At 41.1% G+C, this 24863-nt stretch overlaps 1 protein-coding gene across 3 annotated transcripts in view; it reads left to right on the top strand.

Moving 5' to 3' along the window:
• Window positions 1-24863, top strand: part of SLC3A1 (solute carrier family 3 member 1) — a 38998-nt gene that overhangs the window by 7694 nt on the left and 6441 nt on the right. Inside the window, exons 1-7 of one of the 3 annotated variants that reach the window (XM_081069249.1) lie at window positions 1-1677; window positions 6093-6272; window positions 6414-6568; window positions 9734-9859; window positions 19344-19463; window positions 21347-21471; window positions 22908-23103. In XM_081069249.1, the coding sequence (XP_080925375.1) occupies window positions 1251-1677; window positions 6093-6272; window positions 6414-6568; window positions 9734-9859; window positions 19344-19463; window positions 21347-21471; window positions 22908-23103 (1329 nt within the window). In that variant the 5' untranslated portion in view covers window positions 1-1250. The remainder of the gene's footprint in view (window positions 1678-6092; window positions 6273-6413; window positions 6569-9733; window positions 9860-19343; window positions 19464-21346; window positions 21472-22907; window positions 23104-24863) is intronic. The other 2 variants (XM_081069250.1, XM_081069251.1) reach the window with 2 other exon arrangements.

Genomic DNA, 24863 nt, shown 5'->3' with positions numbered 1-24863 from the left:
AGGGTTGCATATTTTATACTTGTCAATGATTAAACAACTTTTTAGTGCTTGTGTGAAGAATCATTTACCGATAGTAAAGCACTTGAACTTGCAAAACATAAGATCCTTCCCACTCTACCCCTGCTCCCCTTCTGAAAGTGCTTCCGAGACTGGGCTGTGATTTCCTTTTCTGAAACTAGGAAACAAGACTGAAGGTACCTGAGGTTGAACTGTATAAATATCCATACAAATGGATATTTATAGGATTGGCTTGAACTGAGATAAAATAAAATTAGCTTCAGCAACAAAGTGGTATTGTTTCCTGTCTCCAGACCCTCTTCCTCTTGGATTTGTAAGAAGAAAAAAGAGCTTCAAAGCAAAAAATGAAAACCTGTTTGTCCCTTACAAAATTCAGTATTCATTTCTTTTTCTCATACCTAGCTAAAAAGAAAAGCTTTTTTATTGTGGTAAAATATACATAAAATTTATCATTTTTACTACTTTAAAATGTAAAATTCAGTGGTATTACGTACATTTACATTGTTGTACTACCAATACCACTATCCATCACCAGAATTTTTTCATTATCCCAAATGAAAACTCTGTATTCATTAAACAATAAATCCCCATTACTCCCCTCCTCACAACCCTTGGTAGCCACCCTTCCACTCTGTCTCTCTGAATTTGTCTAGGCGCCTCACAATAAGTGGAATCATACAATATGTCCTTTTGTGTCTGGCTTATTTCACTTAGCATAATGTTTTCAAGGTTCAACCCTGTTGTAGCATGCATCAGAATTTCCTTTGCTTTTAAGGCTGAAAAAATATTCCATTATGTGCTTATATCACACTTTGTCCATTCATCTGTCAATGGACACTTGGCTTGTCTCTACATTTTGACGATTGTGAATAGCGCTGCTATGGACATTGTTGTACTCAGTTAAGTAACATCTTCAATTGCAGTGGGACCCTGCTGCTTCTGCCTATTTCTCCTCCTCTATCCAGGTCTGTCCCAGCCCAGGTCTGAACACCTCGGTGTTGCTACTCTACCTCCATCAGCCTCACAGGTGGAAAGAGAGTTGTGTGTATGTGTGTTGTTGTTTTTTTTTTTAAATCCTGTACCTTTACCCTTTCTTCCTTGGCTGGACTTTGTCCAGCCAGGTTTATTTATAAACCACACAAACCTCATTAACATTACCAAGCATTTCGGCAATCCACCTTTCCACCGTTCTTATTGCAGAAAGGAACTCCCTGGGAATAAGACAGTGAGACATGGCTGAGGAGAAAAGCAAGAGAGACTGCATTGGAATGAAAATGAAGGGAGGCCTGACAAACAATGGCTTTGTCCAAAATGAAGACATCCTGGAGAAGGACCTGGGTCCTGACAGCGCAGACAACAGCCCGCAGTATTGTACCTGCATCCTTGGTCCTGAGGAGCCCAGTTGGAGGGACATCCAGCCCTACGCAGGGATGCCCAAGGAGGTGCTGTTCCACTTCTCGGGTCAGGCCCGCTACCGACTGCCCCGCGAGATCCTCTTCTGGCTCACTGTGGCTTCTGTACTTGTGCTCACTGGGGCCACCATAGCCATCATTGCCATCTCTCCAAAGTGCCTTGACTGGTGGCAGGCGGGACCCATGTACCAGATCTACCCAAGATCTTTCAAGGACAGCAACGAGGATGGGAACGGAGATCTAAAAGGTGCCTAGGGGAGAGCGTTTAGGGCGGGGCCGGGATGAGGTGGGTTTGTGGTTTTCTCTGCCCTGGAAACTGAATGATGCCTGGATTATGCGGTAAGCACGTTCCTGGATGGCTGGTCACACTTTGTTTATGATACTTCTAAAAGCCACTTAGCAGAACCCAGAAATGCTTCCCAGGTGAGGAAAGACTACTTGGATATCTTTAAGGCCCCAACGAGTTGTTTAATTTCCTACCCACCAAGTACACATGCTTAGTTGGTCATCAATTCTAGCTTGTTAGGTGCAGCAGATTTCTTCTTGAAAGTTTCTTGCTTCTGTGCACTTTGTAGCTGATTATCTCAGAGCGACAATTTAAAATTGCTTTGCCAGTATATGTAGTGGCTAGTTGGGCAGTTTGGCTGAGAGTTTCTTATTAGTGAATAAAGATCAAATAATATTTTAGAAAAAAAATTAAGTCACGTCTTTAAAAGGTGTATGCTGAGTCTTTGAAGTTTAAATCCTGAGAAATGAAGAAAAGGAATGAAAGGCATAACAGTCATTACCTGGTCGTTACTTGAATTAAGGATTATTTAAAACAATACCCATATTATTTAAAAAAAAAAAGTAGAAGTAAAAATTATTTGTTTTAAAGTTACACTAATAATCTCCTAGTGAGTTATGTGTAGGATGTCCTTATAATTTATTGCTCAAACCAGGACACTTTTAAGAGTAAAATGCTGCCAGACAGCAGGCATAAACTGGAAGTGTCCTGGGCAAATCACTTGATATGATCACCCTCGTGAAGGACAGTGATAAGAAACAAACTAACAAGGGAAGTTTTGATAGTGATACTTGGTTTAAAGAAAATAAAGCACAATGGTTATTTTCATAAAGCGTGGGAAGTAGGAATGAGCTTAATCTAACTTTAACATGTGACAAATAGAATTCCAATTTTCCTTAATAACTAATAAAAAGCTTTTCTTTTACATGCTCTTATCAGTTCTTCTCTTTTAAAAAATCTTCCTGCACCTTTACTAATTGATGACTATCTGTCCTTCAAGGTGTAGTCAAACCCATTTCCTGCATTCATGTTTTTTCTCTCCTGAGAATCCTTCCTAACAAAGTGCTCTTGTGCTGCCTTTGGACTGTGTTTATAGCACCCTCTGATAATACTGTGGAAAGAAGCTGGGTGACTTCCCTTCCACCCCCAAAAGCCCTAGCACCTGCTGCCTTTTACGCAGTCAGTGTTTAGCAAAAATAATGCTTAGATGTAAAAGAGCTGTTGACGTGAGAACATCCAAACCTGTAGAGAATTTTCATAAAAATTTGAGCCAAACAGAGGATACACCTGGAAGCAAGATTGCAACAGACTGAGATAAATGCTTTTGAGAATACCTGTTTGCAGTTTATTTTATGCATTGGAGGTGAAGGAGGGAATGTAAGGAAGATTACATGGAGATAGGAGAAAGCAGGATGGGAATCAGATTATAGGATAGTTGAGAATGTGTGCTCTCTTGCTTTAGAAGGCTTTAGAAGGAGGGCTCTGAAAGGGGGCGTTTTTTAAAATTTTATTTTAATATATTTTTTAATTTTATTAAATTTACTGGGGTGACATTGGTTAATAATATTATATTGGTTTCAAGCGTACAATTCTATAATACATCATTTGTATATTGCATTGTGTGTTCACCACCCAGTCAAATCTCCTTCCGTCACCATATACTTGACCCCCTTAACCCTCTTTTACCTCTGCCCCCCAACTGCTTTCCCTCTAGTAATCACTATACTATTGTCTGTCTATGAATTTTTGTTTGTTTATCTTGTTCGTTTGTTTCTTTCAGTTTTATATCCCACATATGAGTGAAATCATATGGTTCTTGATTTTTTCCATCTGACTTATTTCACTTAGCATATTTTCAAGATCCATCCATGTTGTCGCAAATGGCAGTATTTCATCTTTTCTTATGGCCAAGTAATATTCCACTGTGTGTATGTACCACAACTTCTTTATCCAATCATCTATCAAAGGACACTTCAGTTCTTTCCATGTCTTGGCCACCGTGAATACTGCTGCAATGAACATAGGGAAACATACATCTTTATGAATAAATGTTTTCAAATTTTGGGGGTAGATAGCCAGAAGAGGGATTGCTGGGTAGTATGGTAATTCTATTCTCAATTTTTTGAGGAACCTCCATACGTTTTCCATAGTAGCTGTACTAATTTACATTCTGAAAGGATATTTCAGAGGTGTATTAACCTAAATGCACAGAAGCAATGGACAGGGCTTACTTAAGGCAAAGATAAGTCTTTTAAGTAAAGAAGTTAGATGCCCAGGTCATGACTGCTCACCATGACCACCCCACTTAGGAATTTGTGATCAGATCACCCTGTGAGATTACTTTCCATAGAAACCCTTTTTTGTCCACAGAGATAAAATCCCTAAACCCAAAGATACATTCCCTACTTTCTGGTTCTCCCTTTGCAATCACCTTATAGGTACATGTTTCCCCAGCTATGTGGACGTAGAATGTTCCTATGAAACCTTTTGCAAGCTGAAATGGCATAAAGAGAGTAAGCAATTACCATAGATTTATAGGGAAAAATTTTTGAGCAAAATTTAACCAAAATAACCTACTGAATCATACCAAATAAGACATACAACCTAAAGTTACACTGACATATAGTAACAGCAGGAAAGATATGATAAGTATACAGGACACATCTTGCTAATGGATACCCAAAATAAATCGAGATAAAGCACAGATGCTCACAGACACAGTTCACAGCTGTGGCGCTTGATGCCGAGATGCTGAGTGTGGTTCCCAGAGAAGGAGCTGGCGGGGCCACTCTCGCTGCTCCAGGTGTGTGCTGCCCCTGTAAGGACTCACTGCCGAAAAAAGGCTGAACGCTATTTGTGCTTCTTGCCTTTTTCTTAAAAATGAAAATCCTCTTTGGATTTCTTTCAGTTAGCAAAAATAGGTATCAATGGTAGGTCTTCTAAAAAAGCAAAGTGGCATAGTGCAAACTTTCGAAAAATGGGGGACAACTGTATACCCCAAATTTCTGTAAACAGGGCAGCTTCTAATCAGCTGTTAAATTTGTCATTTCCCATAACTTTTTCTTGAGAAACTGGCTGCTTCCTATAATCAATAGGTATTTGTCCTTGAGGTTGAAGGGATTTTGTTATTATTTGAAGAAACCATTGCAGGTTTCAGTTTGGGTTTGGTGATTGTCTTCTGTCCCCTGCAGTGTGAGCCTGGAATCCCTTTTTTACTTTTACTTTCTGTCTGTCCAGCCCCATTGTTTCTATCACCTTATGCTCATTCTTAAGATATATCATATTGTTTTTCTGACTTAAATCAAAGTCTGTTGCCTGTTGACACTCTGTGAGGTCTCATAGCCACCCATATGGGGGAACTGAGGCTCAAAGCAGACAAAAATGAGAAGCCTGTTATAGAGGAAGTCCAGGTGACTTTGTTCAGTGACCTTCAGCCTGTGGTGTGACCCTGACAGGCTCTGACTGTAGGAAGCCTACAGGGATCCCACAGAAAGTTACTAGAGATTGAATATTAGACAACTCCTGAGTCAACATTAGGACTCTGAACTAGAAGCAAAAAAAAAAAAACAAAACAACAGGCACTATCTGCTAATTACCCTACCAGGTTCTAAGTACAAAGTGTTTCGTTCCTGTATCTCTTCTCAGCCAAGTCTAGAATTCTCTTCTTTGTAAATTCTTGGGTTCAGCATTGTCCGGAGGAAATAGAATCACATATGTAATTGTACATTTTCTGGGAGCCACATTAAAAACAGTAAAAAAGAATCAGCTGAAATTATTTTTAGTACTTATCCAATAGATCAACATACAGTCAGTATAAAAACGTTAATGAGATATTTTACATTCTTTCTTTTCATATTGGGTCTTCCAAACCCAGTGTGTTTTACATTTACAGCACATCTCAATTCAGACTGGTCACCCTGCAAGTGCTCAATAGCCACGTGTGACATTTGGCGGCCACACCGCACAGTGTGGCTTAGACTGTGAGACCATGAGGAGCCATGTGTTATTCTTCCTTGTATCTTGGCACTTAGCCCAGCACCTGGCCTAGATTAGGTGCTCGAAAACCACGTGTAGAATAAATGAACAATACTGTAGTCTTGGTTTTAAATATAAAAAATGAACAAGTCATGGAGAGATTTTGTAACTGTTATTGCATCTATGTTAAAGGTCAAAGGTTATTGCTAAAAGACTGATTTGATGATGTTTGTAGAACCAGACCTTGCTATTTGATTTTTCACTCAAATTCAAAGAAATTCCAAATATTTCTGTTTTGATATAAATATTTTGATTTTAGGCATATTTCTTTTATTTTTAATTTAAACAAAACAAAACAAAAAACTTTAATATTTTTCATGACCTTGAATTTTTGTCTTCAGGTATTCAAGATAAACTGGACTACATCACAACTTTAAATACAAAAACTGTTTGGATTACTTCATTTTATAAATCATCTCTTAAAGATTTCCGACATGGTGTTGAAAATTTCCGAGATATTGATCCCATTTTTGGAACAATGAAAGATTTTGAGAATCTGGTTGCAGCCATACATGATAAAGGTAAACTGAATGGAAGGTGGGTGGAATGGGGCTGGGGTTGAGAAAAGCATTTCTCTAAATACTTAAAGCATTTTTTCCCTTAATTGTCATGTATTATTGTAATATTCTTTTCCTAACATTTGAAATGTTTTCATTCACTAGGTTTAAAATTAATAATCGATTTCATACCAAACCACACCAGTGATAAACATGATTGGTTTCAATTTAGTCGGAACCGACAAGGGAAATATACTGATTATTATATCTGGCAGAACTGTCTCCATGAAAATGGCACAATCATACCACCCAACAACTGGGTAAGAATCAACTTGCCTGATTTACAAAGCAAAAAATGGTCAGATCTTTAGGAATTAAACAGGTTATTTATAAAGTCCTTTTAAGGAAAAATGTTAATGGGTATAGGTTATGAGGAGAAAACGGTTCCAAAGAAATAGAAATAAGATACCCATACCTCCGAATGTCATTTGGATTTTTTATTTCATTGTAGAGCTGATATGTCCTAGCAAATTAAAACCTATTCCCTCTATTAGCCTCTCCTTCCCTCCTTCCCTCACAGACCACTTTGTCCAATTTATGTTCATGACCCATTAGTTCCATAAGTGTCTTGCTACTCTTCAGGCCCTTTCGCCTTTCTGACTTTTTGCCTCCCCTGTCCAGTAAAACCCTAGCCATCAACAAACCCAACCATCTACTCTCTCTTTCCTTGAAATCTTTGCCTCTGGAGATAACACACGTTCATTAGACACCTGAACTAAGTCATTCCTTCTTCCTATGTATTTTACTGAAGTCCCACAGATCAACACGCCTTCCGTCCTCTTTAAATTTCCTAATTGCCTTTTCCTATCTTATCACTCTTGGTGGCAAAGAGACGCCAACAAACCTGCCTGCCCCCATCCCCACCCTCTTTACACTGTTTTTACAACAGAGGCCATGACCTACAGTATGGGATTATCGGATTTACCAGTAAAACTCCAGGAAGCCCAATGAAATCTGAGTTTTTGATGAACCATGCATATATTTTTTTTACTATACAATATTGCATGGGCCAAACTTATGTAAATAATTATTCATTGTTTCTCTGAAATTCAGATTTAACTGGGTGTCTTAGTCGTATGTGTCAAAACTTATCAAACTACATTTTAAATATGTGCAGTTTATTATATTCAATTATACCTGAATAAAACTCTTTAAAAATATTCGTAATATATGTCTAAACTAGGGAAGATAATAATTAGTGAACATCAATTAACCCATCCCCAAATTAAGAATTCGAACGTTACCAACACTGCTGAAACCATCTTTGGGCTCTTCCCTGTTCCTCCCCAGGCCTCCTCTTACAGGTACCACTACCTTGGATTTGGAGTTTTCCAAATCCTTGCTTTGGTTTTGCCTTTACTACACATGCTACATTTTTTAAAAATTATTACTTAGTTTCTCCTGTATTGAACTTTATGAGAAGCATCATGCTACATGTGGTCTTCTGTAAGTAGCTTTTTTCGCTCGTTTTTAATATTAATTCATGTAGTTTCTGGTACCTGTGGTTCATACATTTTCACTGTGTATAGTATTCCATTATGTGAATAGCCTATGATTTACTTATCCCCTCCTCAGCTGATAGGCAGTTGGGCTGTTTCCAGAATCTTTACTGTTATTAACAATGCCCTTGCAAGCATTCTCATTGATCTATTTCTCTTGGGGCACATGTGCAAGAGTTCCTTTAAGGTAAATGTCTAGGCGTGAAATTGCTAGGTGTAGGATACCGCATGCTTGACTCTACAAGATAATGCCAAATTGATTATCAAAGTGGCTGTGCCAATTTATGTCCCCTCTAGCAGTATAAAAAAAATACATGTTCCCATTATTTGCAGGTAACTGCCAGACTCGAGTTTTTACCAAGTGAACATAAAGTGGTATCACATTGAAGTCTTAATTTTACATTGATTTTAAAAAATTATTAATTATGATTTATCTAATTATTAATGTCATCATTATCTAATGATTAATAATGTTGAATATCTTTTCATATATTTATTCACTTGTGCTTCCATTTCTGTGAAACACTTGTTTATGGCCTCTCTCCCCAATTTTTTATTGAATTGCTTGTCCCTTTGAAATAGATTTGTAGAGTTCTTTTTGTATTTTAAAAAAAAAATTATTGGTGAATATTGGGGAACAGTGTGTTTCTCCAGGGCCCATCAGCTCCAAGTCGTTGTCCTTCAATCTAGTTGTGGGGAGAGCAGTTCAGCTCCAAGTCCAGTCACCGTTTTCAATCTTAGTTGCCGGGGGCTCAGCCCACCGTCCCATGTGGGAATTGAACCAGCAACCTTGTTGTTGAGAGCTCGCGCTCTAACCAACTGAGCCATCCGGACACCCCTCTGGCAGCTCAGTGGTGGCTCGTTGTCTTCAATCTAGTTGTAGAGGGCGCAGCTCACTGGCCCATGTGGGAATCTAACCGGCAACCCTGTTAAGAGCTTGCGCTCTAACCAACTGAGCCATCTGGCCACTCCGTCTTTTTGTATTCTTGATATGATCTTTTCTTGGTTACATATACTGTAAATATCTTATCCTGGTTTATATCCAGGTGGGCCATGACGTGAGCTGGCGAGGAGGGTATGTTTCCTCGAAAGGCAGCAGCTACTACTTAGGTTCAGCCAGGTGTTACTATGGCAATGTGGACCCAGGGTGACTAGATCTTCCAACTAAAAATAAGAAAAAGATGTATGCAAAATCCCTCAGTTTTTAAATGATGTCCAGATGTTCTCGTTAGCATGAAATGAACAAATGTCCCAAGATGGATCCCTGAGGAAGTCTCACATTTAAGGTCCCTTGGAGCAGACTGAGAAGGAATGGTGGGAAATGCAGGAGAGTCAACCAGGAGGGTCATGTCCTGTGAGCATTTCTAGAAAGAGGAAACACATCAGTGTCAAATGCTGCTGGCTACCAACACTTGAAGTTGCTAGATTTCTTTTATTCCTGAGGATTGGTAGAGTTTTTAAGTGAATGGTTCTAATACTTTTCTGAGGATACCGTTTAAATATTCACTTTATCTGGATTCAAACTCTAAGACCAATGAAATGTGTCTTTCTCCCAAACTGACCATCATTTGCTTTTCTTCACAAACAGGAGTCCAGAGCCTGGACAAAAGATTCAACAAAATACGCTAGAAGTGTCTGCTCCTTAAGTTGCCCTTGTCCGGCATTTGAAAGCATTAATTTGCTACTATGGTGGTCATGAACAGCTTCTACTGTACAAATAAATACCTCACACCAGTTTTGGGGGACATTAGGCCAGTGGGTGGCATGCTAGAGGATTAATTTATCTAGTGCTCTCCCTAGAAGGAAGATTTTGGAGTTTGTGCTCTCAACCTGCATGGGGCCAGGATGGCAATTATCATTTTTATATGGGCAATGCCATTACAAGAGTAATGCTAACTAACTGATTTGCTATTTTCTGTTTGCTAGTTAAGTGTATATGGAAATTCCAGTTGGCACTTGGACGAAGTACGAAAGCAATGTTATTTTCATCAGTTTACAAAAGAGCAACCTGATTTAAATTTCCACAATCCTGACGTTCAAGAAGAAATAAAAGTGAGTTCAGACACCAACACAGACTTCTCCGTGACACGGGTCCTTAAGTGGTTATTTGATACACTTTATGTTGAACAATAATTGTGCAGGCACAATCAAGTAGTGTAATTAAATTCTGGGATTAAGGTGGCTGAGGCAAAACTAGACTCTCAGATGTGTCTGTCAGTGACGCCTTCCTTCCTCTAGCCCCAAATAATCAAAATGGGAGGGAGACAGAAACATCTGCTACCTTAGCTCTGAGCTGCCCCTGTGCCTGTGACAATGAACTGGTGCAGACGTGGGCCAGGTGTGGGCGCCGGGGTCTGGGTCCAGCCCCATCATTGGTTGCAGGGGCTTCTGAGTGAGTTCTTTGGCTTTTCAGATCCCTCATCTATGAAATATGGTTGATGGCAGTATTTGTCTCATGGGACTTTTTGAAAATCAGATGAGCTCACCATACCACACTTCTGTGTTCACTCAGTAGGTATTAACTGATTGTCTGCTGCATGCCAGGTCCTGTTCTAAGCACTGGGAATATAGTAGTAAATCAAAGCAGCCCTGCTCTCAGGGAGTTTCCAGTATACCGAGAGGGAAGGCAGACGGTTAACAATTAAAAATATGTAACATGTCAGGTGGTGATGAATGCTAAGGGGAGGGGGCCTCGGAGTGCCAGGGAGAAGTTCGCTCAGAGACACCCTTAAGATGAGGTCCTACTTGGACAGAAACCTCAGTTTTGAAAGGGAGGCATGTGACTCTCTGGGGGAAGAGAATTTCAAGCAGAGAGAAGAGTCAATGCAAAGATCTCCAGGCGGAGAGTGTGCTTCATGTGTTTCAGGAGTGACCTGGAGGCCAGTGCGAAAGGTTACTCAGTAAATGACAAGATACCTAGTTAAATTTTAATTTCAGATAAACAATGAATAATACAATATGTGGGACATACTTCTCCTACAGAATTACTCATTGTTTATCTGAAATTAAAATTGAACTGGCTGTCCTGTATTTTATCTGGCAACCCTACCAGCATGCTGGAGTGAAATGAGGGAGAGAGTTAGGGAGCTGAGGTGCAAAAAGAGGGTGGGGGCTGATCCTATGGGACTCTCCATGTTGTTGTAAGGGGTGCATGCTGAGCTACTGAAAATGTCTCTGTGACCTGTGCACAGATTTCCTGCAGTGACCCAGGTGACGCCTTGCATCTGTGTGGTAGCGGGTCCAACAGTAGCTGACACATAATTCACAATAGACATTAGTCATGTTGTTGTTGTCATTATTGCTGCTACTGGGGCTATAAATGGGCCAGAATTTAGGTGAGTGTGGTAAGAATGGGGAGGAGACCAGGAAAGAGAAGTGTGGGTCCCTTTCTACAGCTCACCATGTCGGCCACATGGAGAGGATTCAGGCTGCCATCACTAAGGCACCTACACCCCATAGGTTGTTCTTGTTTTGTTTTTAAATAACAGTTTTATTGAGATGTAATTTACATAGTATAACATTTACCCCTTTCAGGTGTATCATTCAGTGGTTTTTGTGTAGTCACAGTTACTCACCTCTCACTACTAATTTCAGAACATTTTCATCAGCCCCAAAAGAAATCTACTGGCAGTTACTCCATTTACCCCCCAAGACCCCCTCTTTTACTCCTCCTGGGTCCTGGCAACTGCTAATCTACTGTCTCTATGGATATGCCTATTCTGGACATTTCACATAAATGAAGTCCCACAATATCTAGCTATATGTCTGATATGTATCTATATTTATAATTTATATTTAAGTATTTAAGAAATTGCCAAACTGTTTTCCGAAGCCATGGCGCCATTTTATATTCCCACCAGCAATGTATGAGTGTTCTGATTTCTCTACATCCTCACCAACACTTATTATCTGTTTATTTGATGGTAGTTGTTATTCTAGTGTGTGTGAGGTGGTATCTCACTGTGGTTTTGATTTGCATTTCCCTGATGGTTAATAACATTGAGCATCTCTTTTCACGTGCTCATAGTTTATTTTTATATTTTCATTGGAGAAATGAATATATATTTTCATTAGAGAAATGTCTATTCAAATCTTTTGCCCAATTTAAATGGTGTTTTTGTCTTTTTATAGTTATAAGCGTTCTTTATATATTCTGGATAGATGATTTGCAATTACTTTTCTTCCATTCCATGGGTTTCCTTTTTAGTTTCTTGATGGTGCCCTTTGAAGCATAAGAGTTTTTCATTGTTATGATGTCCAGTTTATCTATTTTTATTTTTCGTATTGCTTGTGCTTTTCGTGTCATATTTAAGAACCATTGCCTAACCCAAGGTCATAAAGACGTACTTCTATGCTTTCTTCTAAGAGTCTTATAGTTTTGGCTCTTACATTTAGGTCTCTGATCCCGTTTTTGGTTACTTTTAATATATGGTGTGAAGGAATCAAACTCCATTCTTTGGCCTGTCACTCCCCAGTTATCCCAGCAACATGTGTTAATAAAAAGATTATTCTTTCCCCATTGAACTGTCTTGGAACCCATTTGCAAATCAATTGACCATCAACGTCAGGGTTTATTTCTGGACTCAGTTCTGTTCATTCGTCTATATATCTGTCCTTAAGCCAGAGCCACACTGTCTGGATTAGTACAGCTTTGGAGTAAATTTTGAAATTGGGAAGTGTGAGTCCTACAACTTTGTTCTTTTTCAAGATTGTTTGGCTGTTTTGGGTCCATATGAATTTTAGGGTCTGCTTGTCAATTTCTGCAAGAGGCCTGCTACTGGGATTTTGATGGGGATTGCACTGATTCTATGCTTCAATTTTGGGAAGTATTGCTTAACAAGAAGTCTTCTATCCATGAACACAGGATGTCTTTCTTCTTCTTTAGGTCTTAAATTTCTTTCAATGATATTTTGTAGTTTTCAGTGTACAAGGCTTGCCATTTCTTTTGTTAAATGTATTCCTATAGACTCCTTAGTTTTAAGACTGGTTTTACTATATATACTTGATGCTTTGCAGAATTTAGATGGATTGCTTTGGGGTATGTTCTAGAAGCAGGTGCCTTCTCAGGGCAGCCTTGTCTCATTGGAGACTGGGGACTTAGGGGGCTGGGAGGTGGTAGATGCAGTCAGTCAACTAACTAGGAGCTAGTTTTAAACTTCTCTGGTGGTGTGTGGACTCTCTGCTTGTCTATCACTAAAGATCATTTACACACCCACACACACTCCCCACACACGTTTTAGGCACTTACTTTGAGCCAAGTGCTTACCTGGATCATCTCATTTAATGTTCAGAACAAGCCTAATTTAGGAGATTAGGACCATTTTACAGAGAGGAAAACTGAGGCTTAAAGAGGTGAGGTCACTCACCTGGGGAGAGAAGATGCAAGATTCAAACCCAGGCATTGGCGCTCCAGAGTCCTCATACTTAACCACAACTCCACATTGATTTGAGGCTGTCTCTTTCTCTCTTTGTCCTTCACTTTTCCTACACTTTTTTTCAAAGAGGTTTTCAGCGGGAAATTTATAAAGATGAGTATAATCCAATTGGTGTATCAGGCAGTGGATTTCTCTAGGCTCCTTGTGGCAATAGACATGGATTGTCTAGAGATGTTTAGACAAGTGTGATAAATTTTGCCAAAATGTGCCAGTCGCTATATTAATTATGAGAACTACCCCAGCTGTTCTCTTGCACCTGCTAGTAGTGGAGTGTGTGAATAGGAGCCTTATTTACTAGTCTTGCAGGATGCAATGCCTCTTGGGATGAGTCCTCACTGCTTCCTATTGAGAGATGAGATATTATACTCTGTAGGGTTGGTTTAGACGTAAATAAGAAAGGTCAAGAAGGGAAGGCTCTTTGCTCCTGGAAAGCGAGCTTTTACACGAAAGAGACTTTCGACACACTCCTAATTCCCACCAGCACTTATCTCTGCAGTAGTTAAGCATGTTAATCATTTGCAACCCAGAGAGTTTGTGCTGGGGAGGCACTTGGAATGACTCCTGCTTGCATATGACTTTGCACTCAAGGAGCCTGAACCTTCGTCCTCCTGGCTGCCACCCGATTTCAGACTACCTGCGCAATGGGAGGCGGGCGTGCAGGGGACATCCAGCACAGGGCACCCTCCTCTCTCCTCTTTGTCCTCTCTAGTGCACTGGTCATCAGGGGACTTGGCTCTGCCACGAACCTCTCCAGGCTTGAGTGCTTTCAGCCAGACAAGTCAGGAAGCCTTCTTGGAGAAGGTGGGAGTTTATATATTTTTTTGTACCTTTCCAATCACTTTGGCTTTTACTTGCCCTCCACATCCCTTAGTTGACAAACAGGAAAATGGAGGCCTTCAGAGGTGAAGGAACCCAGTGGGTTAGAGGTATAGGGAGGAGGCGGCATAGGAAGGCACAGGTGCCCCGGCGCTGTGTCTGCGTGGCCCTGGGCCTGCATGGGGGAGGGAATTCTGAGCCCTGGAGTAGGGGATCTTAAGGAGTTAGTGAGTTCACAGCAGCTGGGAACAGGGAGCCTGGATGCTTTGCCAACTTAAGATGGAATCCAGAGCGCAAATGTCAGCTTTGCTCCACCCCTACCGAGCATGGTATTGCTGGAAACAGTCAGCTCAATTCAAAATAAAATCTCCTCACTGCCCGCTGAGTAAACCCACTCAGTGCTTGATGATAGTAACTGTACTGTTTATTGCACCTCCTATATGCCAGGCACTTTATAATAAATCATTCACTCATTTAACCATATGGGACATCGAAAAGTTCAATAGATAGTTGAATATAAGGACATGGAACTCAGGAACATGTGTGGTCTGGAGAGAAAACTTTGGGATTTGTTGACATCTGGACAATGCCTACAGATGTCGGGCAGGTGACATCAGTGAGAGCTCAGCTGGCTGAGATGAACACGGGGGATCAACTGCAACTCAGCTTGAGCTGATTATGTGGGAATGAGGGCCAGGTGTTGTCAGATCTTCCAATGAAAAGAAAAAAAGAAAGCACAGCAAACGGGTAAGATGCCATAGGGTCCCAATCCTGGTACCACCACTTACTAACTGTATGACCGTGGCCAAGTGACTTCTCCCTTTACCTCAGTTTCCTCCTTAGTAAAATAGGAACACTACTAGTACTTACCCTGTAGGGTGGTGTCATGCGGGGCGGCCTGTGCGGTCTCAGCTCCCGCTTCCCACATAAGAACGCAGGACATGGTGAGCCCAAAAAGGAACACCCACGGAGCCATAGGTAGGAGAGTCACACCACTATAGTCTCACTGGAGGCTGGATTCACACAACGTGTGACCTGCTGTCTGCTGCTTTTCTGCCAACCGACCGATTTGCTAGCTGCAATCTGCGCTTGCTGGCTCAGCCATCATCTTCTTGCTAGGCCCCCATTTGCTGCTAGCATAGCCACAGCCGTTATATTAGTGGCCAATGGCTAACTGGTTACAGCTGACGGCCAACTAGCCACAGCTGATGGCCATCCAATCACAGTTGATGGCCATTTACTACCTGAGCCAGCACCTTTCCATGTGAGGCCGAGAGCCTGGAAACTGCACTCCTGGCTCTGTCCCCACAGGTAGTTTGGAAATTAAAGGGTTGAACCTGATACAGGAGAGTTAGCGTGTCCCTAGGTAGACAGGGAGGTGCCTGGAATAAACAAAGACAGTCCTATTCTAAAACTTCAGGTTTTGAAATCATTCCTTGCTCCAGGACATAATGTAACAAGGCCTTGAGGTTAATCATAAAATTCCTTTGTGCCTGACAAATGGAACAGATCTGATAAAGAGTGAGTTACTTCCCTAATTCCTGTAGGATGGGCAAGCAGAACAAACCTGGTAGACGAATTTCATTAGAAGGCGCCAATTCCCTTCTTCAAACAGTTCCCTTCTCCAAACAGCTCCCCTTCCCCAAGCAGGCAAGGGAAGGTATAAAAGTAAAAGCTTTGCCTTAGCCAGTGGGCACCCCCATTCGGGACCCCCTCCCTTTTGGGAGCTGCAACCTCTTCTCCTGCCTCTAATAAACTATCCTCTTTTTTAAACTTTTTGCCTCTCCCTGGTTCGTGTTTCCATTCTTCGGCTTCACGAGACACGATCCTGGCCCACACAGAAACTGCCGGCAGATCCCACATCACCTACCTCAAACCTTTGTGAAGCACTTAGGACATGTATTCCTTATTATATAATTACTTGTTAAATAATCAGTAAATGGATACTTACTCAATAAATGAGTAAATCCTGTTGTGAAGTGAAATGAAGAGAAGGTGGAAGATAGAACCCCCAAGGAGCAGTAACATTTAAAAGACTGTGGAGTAGGCAGACAAGGGGCCGCAAACCAGGAGTGGGGTTTCCTGGAGCTAAGGGACATGAGTATTTCTAGAAGGGGAATTGAGTCAGCAGTGCCAAACATGGCAGAGAGATCAGTACCGAAAAGACCAACCTGTCAGTTGACTCCAGCAGCAATACTTCATTTACCTCATGGAAACCCTGCAGGTGGGTATTATTTTACTGAAGGGTCAGGGTAGTAGCGCTGGAGCACGGCGGGGCGGGGGATGGGATGGTATTCGGATGGCTCAGATTCCGGAGCCCATCATCCTTCCTCTACACCCGGCTCCTGGAGGAATTGGCAAAGAATTTTACCCAGATTTCTGAGCAGCGCTACGGTCAGTGTTCTTTCCTTTGCCTGTAAATGGAGGATACAGTTTTTTCTCTGTGCTTCTGAAGTATCCACACTTTCTCATTCCTTCTTGAGATGGATGACCTGGCGTTTTGGTCATTATCAGAGGATGTCTTATAGATTATCACATGTAAGAGTAGAGTTTCTTCTATTTCCCAAACGTGGCTTTTTAGGTAAACAGGCCCAGTAACTTCAATCACTTTGAAAGGTTTGCCTTGATGTTTTGTGAATTTGGATATCAGTACCGTTGAAATAATTCCTTGTTTACTCAGAGCAGTGAGTTGTTTAAGAAGAAGAGAATGAACAGGTGCCTGATGAAAAATCAGGACTGTGTGATTTCTTGGGAGTTAGACGGGAATTGAGGACACAGTGTATTGTCCCCAGAGTCCCGTGGTGCCTATATGGAACACCCAGACCTGGTGGAACCAGGCTCTGGGCCCATTTCCACACCTGGCACCCTAGTAGCTTAATTGGAGTAAAGGGAGTGTTAATAATTAAAATCTGGGACTCTCTTTTCTCACCTGGTCAAGAGAATAAATAGCACGAAGCAAATATTTTTCAAGAGCAAATTTTGGATTATCTGGGTGAAAACTTCAGCATTTAAAATGATTCAGAAATAACCATCCAGCTTTTGCTGTTTTGCTTCATCAAACAATGGTAATATCTCACTGGACTAATGCGAACCCCCCTGCCAGGGCCATAACCCTTTGCTGGGGCACACATTTCTCATTCTCTAATGGGTCAATAGTTAACGAGGCTGAGAACCCCAAAGTGAATAAGGACCCAGTGACGAAAACTACTCACTTTATTCTAGGGAATCAGGGCTCAAAACTTCATGTTTACAACAGCCTGGTGTTTATTGTTTCTCTCCATTTTTATCAGAGGTTGCTTGGATGGATTACAGCTTTTTTGCCTCACCCCACCCTCCTTTTCCATTGCTCCACCTGGGGGTGGGCCCGGGTTGAGTGGGGTCTGAAGCTCGTAAAAATTTGGGGTCTTCTTAAAATCAAGAGTGTACAATTAGGTACAGAAAATGAGTGTGTGTGTAGAAGGAGAATAGAAGGTGGGTAGGAAGGGGCCAGTGCAAGTGAGGCATCCTGAAGCTTCAGCTTTGTGAGTATCAGGGCAAGTCAGCCCCTGGAGCCAGTCTCTAGCTCAGCCTCTCACACATTGCCCTCACTTCCTGCCGTCCTGCTGTGCTCCTGGGAGAACCCTGCTGTTTCCCCTCTTGTAGTACCACGTGCCTCTCCTTTAAAGCTTTGATCGAAATATTTCTGCATTACAATTTGATTGTCTAGTTGGGGACTCTACAAAAAATCCTAGGAGACCTAAAGCTGTGTCTGTTGTATTTTGCTCACGGTTGTAGTTCCAGGGCTTAGCTAAGTGCATGGCCCAGAGTTGGAACTCAAGTGCTTACTGAATGAATGAATTTGGTAAGAAGTAAAGATGCTAGTAAGAACAAATCTGGGAGGTTTTGGCCCCAAAGGAAAATTGCACTGAGTAGAGCCTGCTCGGGTTATTTGGGTCAATTGTGTCCATGCTAAGGATTGTGAGCAGGAGAGCCTGCTGTTAAATTTGAACAAAAATTTCAAGCTTTGCTATTCAAAAATGTCACCTTAAAGGGAATTGATTGCAGCAGTATTAACGCTTGCATTGCCTATAGAAACCTTCAAGACCCTTGAATTGCAGCTCTCTAGAGATCCTGTATCCACATGTAGTTATAAGAAACACTTCAAATCAAATGGGATTTTGGGGGTAGTCCTCTTTTGGGATCTATGGCTCTGTTCCCCGATAGGTGAAAATTGGCTACTTACCTCTAGTACTTTGAATTACAGGTGGTTCTGCTCTAATGTGATACATTCCTAGAGCCACACTGTCCCTTTGCAGAGGATAGCTTGTGGTCATTGCTGGAGGGGCGACCTCAGGGTGGGATGGAGAGCTGAGATGTAGGCCCTCTGCTTTTCAAGGCCACTTGGTCCTCCCAACTGTCCCAATACAGGCCAGGTCAGTCTCTGCCTCCACGATTGGCTCATGCTGTCCCATCGTCCAGAATGTTCTTCCCGATCTCATTCTCTGATGAAATCCCACTGGCCAAGTTCAAGCTCTCGCTCTTCCTTCTCTGATAGTGCCCACCCATGTTAAATTTGATCTTGGAGTTCCAACAGTCCTATAGACAGAGAAGTCTGCTCTCGTGATGTTGAACTGCACCCTGCCTTAAATAATTAGGTAACCGTCTCATGTCTCATGTCCTCTCATGTCCCAACTATTCTGTAGATACCTCGAAGCGAGGGAACATGCTGTAGTTGTTTAGTGTCCCACCAGTATGACACATTTGACTCATTTGGGCTTGCTACTTCATTCTTTCATTCCTTGACTGATTCACTAAGTACCAGGTTCTGTGTCAGGGGCAAGGGAAACAGCAATGACAGCTGCCCACTCCTCCAGAATCTCCCAGGCTGGCGGAAGGACCCTTCATGACTGGGTGCTTAACTGGTTATTTTCTCTCAGTTGGGAGTGAGCTTGAAGGACCTGGGCATGAGGGAGATCAGGTATGTCCCAGTTTCTCCTGAGGCCTTCCTACCTTTCATTCTTTCATTCTGAGTGGATTCTTTGAACTTTGGAAACATGCTCATAACATCAATTACATACGTAACAATCTGAATTCACATATGAGGGAAGTATGGGAGTCTATAAATGCAGTTATTGAGAGTTCATTATACTAAGGCACTGCTATGCTAAACAGATAAAAATACATTGAGTACAGTGCATGTTTTGTATGTGGAGATGGCTATTTTATTTATTAACAGACAAAACCTTTATTAAACATTATAATAATGTGTAGTTAATGTAACCAAGTATTTTGCTTCTTTATTTTAGGAAATTATACAGTTCTGGCTCGCCAAGGGAGTTGATGGTTTTAGTTTCGAGTCTGTGAAATTTCTTCTAGAAGCAAAGCACCTGAGAGATGAGGCCCAAGTGAATGCGACCCAAATCCTGGTAAAGTTTTGTTTTAAACATTTCTTTCCTTCTTTTCTGAAAATGTCATCAGAGTGTGACACCAATTACCAGAGATGAGTTCTATCCTGTCTGTAGGAAGAGCTTTGAATCATTTTCTTTAGGAAATACAGAGGAGTTTCAAATGCATATGACCAGATGTTTCCACTGGTTCCTTTAGGAGCGAGGGATCCCTTGAGGAGTACTTTGGTGACAGGGGTTCTGAGGACACGGACCATACAGACTCCACCAAGGGCTACAACTACTCCCTGCAATCTTGTCATCTCACGCAAGCTCAAGTGAGAAGGCCTAAATTCCCCAGGCACTTTTGTAGCATTAAAGAACACACAGGTAGAAGGAAAGGAAACACTTGCGAGTGTCTATTGTATGCTATGTGGTGGTTACTTAGGATGTTCCATTTAACTCTCTCAACATCTTATCAGAGTGGTTTCAGGATCTCTATTTAGCAAATCTCAGAGAAATTCACTTCTCAGGGGTGACAGAGATGATAAATGGAATTACAAACCAAGCCTATTGCACCACAGAATCTGGGCTCTCTGTAGTTCTACATCATTGGTTCTCAGCCTTCCCTCCATGTCACATGGCAGATGGTAATCACATGCCACTCTATTCCTCTGGTCGGTCGCTATTCTAGGCACTCTGTTTTCAAGGCCAAGTAGACAGGAGTCCTAAAATGCATTCCAACGTAATGGATTTGTATGGAATTTGACACAATGGAATGTCAAAATAAAGTGACACGCAGTAATATGGGTGAATCTTAGTAATGTATAGCAAAAAAATATATATAATTATTGTATACAATACGATACCCTTTTTTTATAAAGTTAAGCAAGTAAAATGAAATTTTTATGGTTAGCAATTTTATTATTAAGCTTCTAGCTTTGTCCTGAGTAATAGATTTATGGGTTATTATTTCATTAAAACAAATCAGTTACCTAACTAAAGAGAAGTTGGCCATGCATGGGCTAATTGTGAGAGCACACTATGAACCACAGTTTATGATTAAGCCATTTTTTTTGCACACGATTTTCAATAAAAAGGAAAAATGAAAGGAAAAAGTGAATTAGTTGTCCCAGAAAGCGACACTTATTTGTCCAGTCATGACAAACGATCAGAACAAAGGGTTTTGTGTGATATCAAAGTAAAAAACTTAAAGAACATGTAATTTCAGGAAGAGACCTAAGAGTCTAAAAAACTTCAATTGACCTAGCAAGGGAAGTTAACTTATTTAAAAAAAAAGCGGGTGGTGGTGGTGGTGGTGGTGGTGGTCCTGGTTTCACTGAATAGATGGCAACTCAGGTTTGGATTGTCTAGCCTGTCCACATGCATTCCAGGACTTACAACCCTGGCTTGTGTTTGGCATAATTTTTTCTTTGGATTCTAGATTACTGTAACCCTAGGAAGGCATAGAATGAATATCAGGAAACATTTCTGAAACTCTAGGAAAGTATAACCGTAAAAGATAGAAGTGGTAAAGAGACAAATTTAAAGCATATTAATTTTGTGAGTAGATAAAGTGTAGGTGTAATAATTTGTTTTGTTTGCCTTTAAAAGTGTCTGAAGCATTTAGGACATTAAGTATTTAGGAAGAGGGTTTTGTTAACTACATTTGTTATCAATTTTCAGATGTTCAGTACCATTTGTTTACTAGATTTAGAATGAATAATTTAAGCATCAGAAGAAATACTAACAGTCATGGATGTTCTCCATTCATAAGGCCCCTTGAGCATTGAACGTCCTGGGATCATCTCTGAGCATGTGTGGCTTGGCTTGAGCCCTCTGAAGAGACAGTCTATTCACATTAAGACCAGCTATGGGCATCTGACATGTGCAATGATGGTAACCATGATGTCTTGTTTTCAAAGGGCACAGTCACAAACTACTCCCAGCTGTACCACGACTTCACCACCACCCAGGTGGGAATGCATGACATCGTCCGCAGCTTCCGGCAGACGATGGACCAGCATAGCAGCGAGCCTGGGAGATACAGGTAACCACAGGACACACCCATTCTCCACAGGTGCAGCAGTTTGTCCCTCACATCCAGACACTCTCAAGTGATTTAAGTTATAATTTAACAAACCTGCATAATTATAATGTGTTATAACCCGGTTAGAACAGTGCCTTGGTGTGTTTTCTCATGTTGCTTACCTTTGCTGATTTTCAGTTTCCTCTGTTGTAAAATGATGCTAACCACAGTCCTTACTTCACAGGAATTTTTTTAAACTTAAAAGATAATCTATTAGCTAAATGTTAGCCATTAGTTATTATTTTTATATTATTATTTGACCTATTAGTATCCTTCTACAGTATGAATCCATGTTTCAACTAAACTTAGATCACAATGGTTAGGAACATGGCTTTGGAATGAGATGGGCCTGAGATGGAGTCCTGTGTAATGGCTGTGCGACCTTGGACTGGTTAGTTACCATAAGTCTCCGTTTTGTCAACAATTATAAGGTGATAGTGACACCCTTATAAGGCTGTTGTGAGAGTACATGAAATAATATATGTGAAGCACTTAAAACAGTGCCTAGCACATAACTTAACTCTTACTATGTTTATATAATCACCCAATAGAATCAAAAGAAAAGGAGTTAAAGAAATTTTTCCTCCTTAAAGTAGGTCCTCTGATTACTATCCCCATTTTACAGATGAGGAAACTGAGATTCTGAGCATGCAGGTAACGGTCACACATGTAGTAATGGCAGAGAAGGGACAGGAAGTGAAACACTTGGGCTCCAGATACTAAGCACTTGACCATTAACGTGGTGTCTCAGACAGCTAGAGCCAGTACTGATTTCAGGGGCATGTGTAACTGAGAGTGCACCCCAATAATAAAGTGAGATTTCACAGTGATTCAAATACAAGGGGAAATTTTTTGGGAACCCCCCCGCCTCCGACCCCTTTTGTTGTATCCATACTATTTATTCATATGATTGAATTGTACTTATTCAGCAACAATAAAGAACTTTCTAATTCATGAAGTGGCAAAGATGACTCTCAAAAAGAGTGCTGAGTGAAACATGACAGACAAAAAAAAGGACACCCCCCCTTACTTTATAGCAGACATATAATGTAAGTTCTACGTGGAGTGATGTGAACTTATATAGAAGTCTTCCTGAAGTCACTGAGTTTTTATCGGATTAGAAAAGAACAATATTGACTGAGATCTAAATGTGTTTAACTTAGACACGGCCTAGTATTAGGCTCGTCTTTGGGTTTATTACAATGAGAAACCAACCAGGTGACCCGGCATGTCGTTTCTTGGTCATCTGGCTTCCATTTCCCAGTGAGTGGCCCCAGCCCAAGATGGTTAGCAGTGTCTGCATTCACACCCCTCCCCCCACGCCGTTAATCAGATACGAGCACTTTTCTAGTCTCCTGCCAGGCCCTGACGACACTGCACCCTGCCAACTCTTCCAGGTTCATGGGGACTGAAGCCTATGGGGATACCATCGACAGAACCATGATGTACTACGGGTTGCCTTTTGTCCAAGAAGCAGATTTCCCCTTCAACGATTTCCTCACTAGGCTTGACACACCTTCTGGGAATGGTGTGTTCCAGGCTGTCACATCCTGGATGGAACACATGCCAGAAGGCAAATGGCCAAATTGGATGGTAAGTCCTCATGCCCAGCTCAGCTGATCTGGTGCTGGTGACCTTGCTGAACAGTCACATCTAAAAACAAGGAGTGTGTTGTCTCTTAGTGACCTTCACTTTTCCCTTATTCAGTGATTGTTGAGTGAGCCACGCCTGTCCCAGCTTATGACCAGGTTCTTGTCATTTTTCTTCTTTCTTTTCCTTCTGGTTCTCAGACTCGATCAACGCAATTGATTTGCATTCAGGTTTGCTGATTCCTCTGCCATTTCAAATCTGTCAAGCCCCTCTAGGGAATTTTTCATTTGTTATTGGACTTTTTACCTGAAATTTCTATTTAGTTCTTTTTCATAATTTCTCTTTATTGATAGATATCTATTTGATGAGACATTGTTCTCATACTTTCTTTCAAAATCTTTATAGTTTAGGTCTTTGAATATAAGTTGATTTAAAGTCTTTCTCCAGTAAGTTTCCTTGGCCATATTCCTATTGAATGCTTATTCCCCATTGTGTATGGGCCATTTTTTTCCTGTTTCTTTTCAGATCTTGTATTCTTTTTGTTGTTTTTAAACTGGGTATTTAAAAAAAATGTAATGTGTAAATTCTGGAAATCAGTCTCCCCTCCACAGTGTTTGTTGCTGCTGTTTGTTTTCTTAGTGACTTTCTTGGCTCTATCTCCAAACTCTGTGTCTTTGTTGTGTGGCCAATAATGTCCCTGCTTGGCCAGCTTATCGGTCACCTAATGTTTGGAAAGAGATTCCTTAAATGCCTTGAAACTAACTCCCAGCCTTTGTGAGGGGCTGTGTGAGTGCCTGTTGAGGGGATGATGTCAACACTCAGGCAGGCAGTTTATAACTCTTGGTCTTCACTTTCTGTTTGCATGAAGACTCAAGGTCAGCCATAGGTGAGAGCTTTGCCTTCTCAGCTCTTCCCTGGTCATCTACAGAGCCCTGTACATGGGAGTAGCCTTCCAGATTCCAGGAATATGTCAGAACCCCTTTCTGGACCTCTCATTCCCTAGCCTTTAAGTTTTTTGGTCAATCTGTTTAGGCCCAGTTGGTACCACCACCTCAGGCAGGTGTAACATTAAACAACTACTGCTGGTTGTTTTTGGCAAATGTGCTGGGAGAAGGGCTATTTGCACAGTCATATCAGATAAAGGAAAAAAAAAAACAACCAAAAGCTGCTGGAGAGGTCAGACAGTGACAGTTCTCTAGAGATGAAGCTTCTGTTGAATGCAAAACCTATTCTGTCCCTGCTGTGGCTGCTAGGCTGCTGGTTTTCACACCTACTGTAGTTGTAAGGCTGTTGGTTTTCAAGGCTGTCATAGATCTGAGGGCAGGAAATAAGGGTAAGTCAAAATGACACAAAGTTTGCTGTTCTGAGATCCAGCTGTTTTTCTTGAATAAATAGTCTTTTGATTGTTGCAAGACTTCAATTTCCAGAATTCTGAAAAAGTGGATTTTCAGTTTTTGCTGGTATTCTTTTATGGTAGAGATTTTTGGAGGTTCTTACTCCATCATTCCAGAAGTGCCCCCATATCACAAAGTTTGTAATGTACTTTTAGCACTTTTTTTGTTTTTTCATATACTGAAAATCTTGGGTATCACAGGCGACTGGGACCTCTCAGCCCATGAGGCCCTGGTGATCTCTGTCCATACATGTGAAAGACATCTGGAAATATTTCTTCAGTTCTGAAAAATAATGTGCTCTAGGTCCAAAAGGCTTGAAATTCATAGGGTTTCTTATCAGGTGCTCTTAATGAAATAAAAAATGTGACC

This window comes from Rhinolophus hipposideros (genome assembly GCF_964194185.1).
Source record: "Rhinolophus hipposideros genome assembly, chromosome: 12".
Lineage (NCBI taxonomy): Eukaryota > Metazoa > Chordata > Mammalia > Chiroptera > Rhinolophidae > Rhinolophus > Rhinolophus hipposideros.
This window is presented reverse-complemented; position numbering and strand designations above follow the sequence as displayed.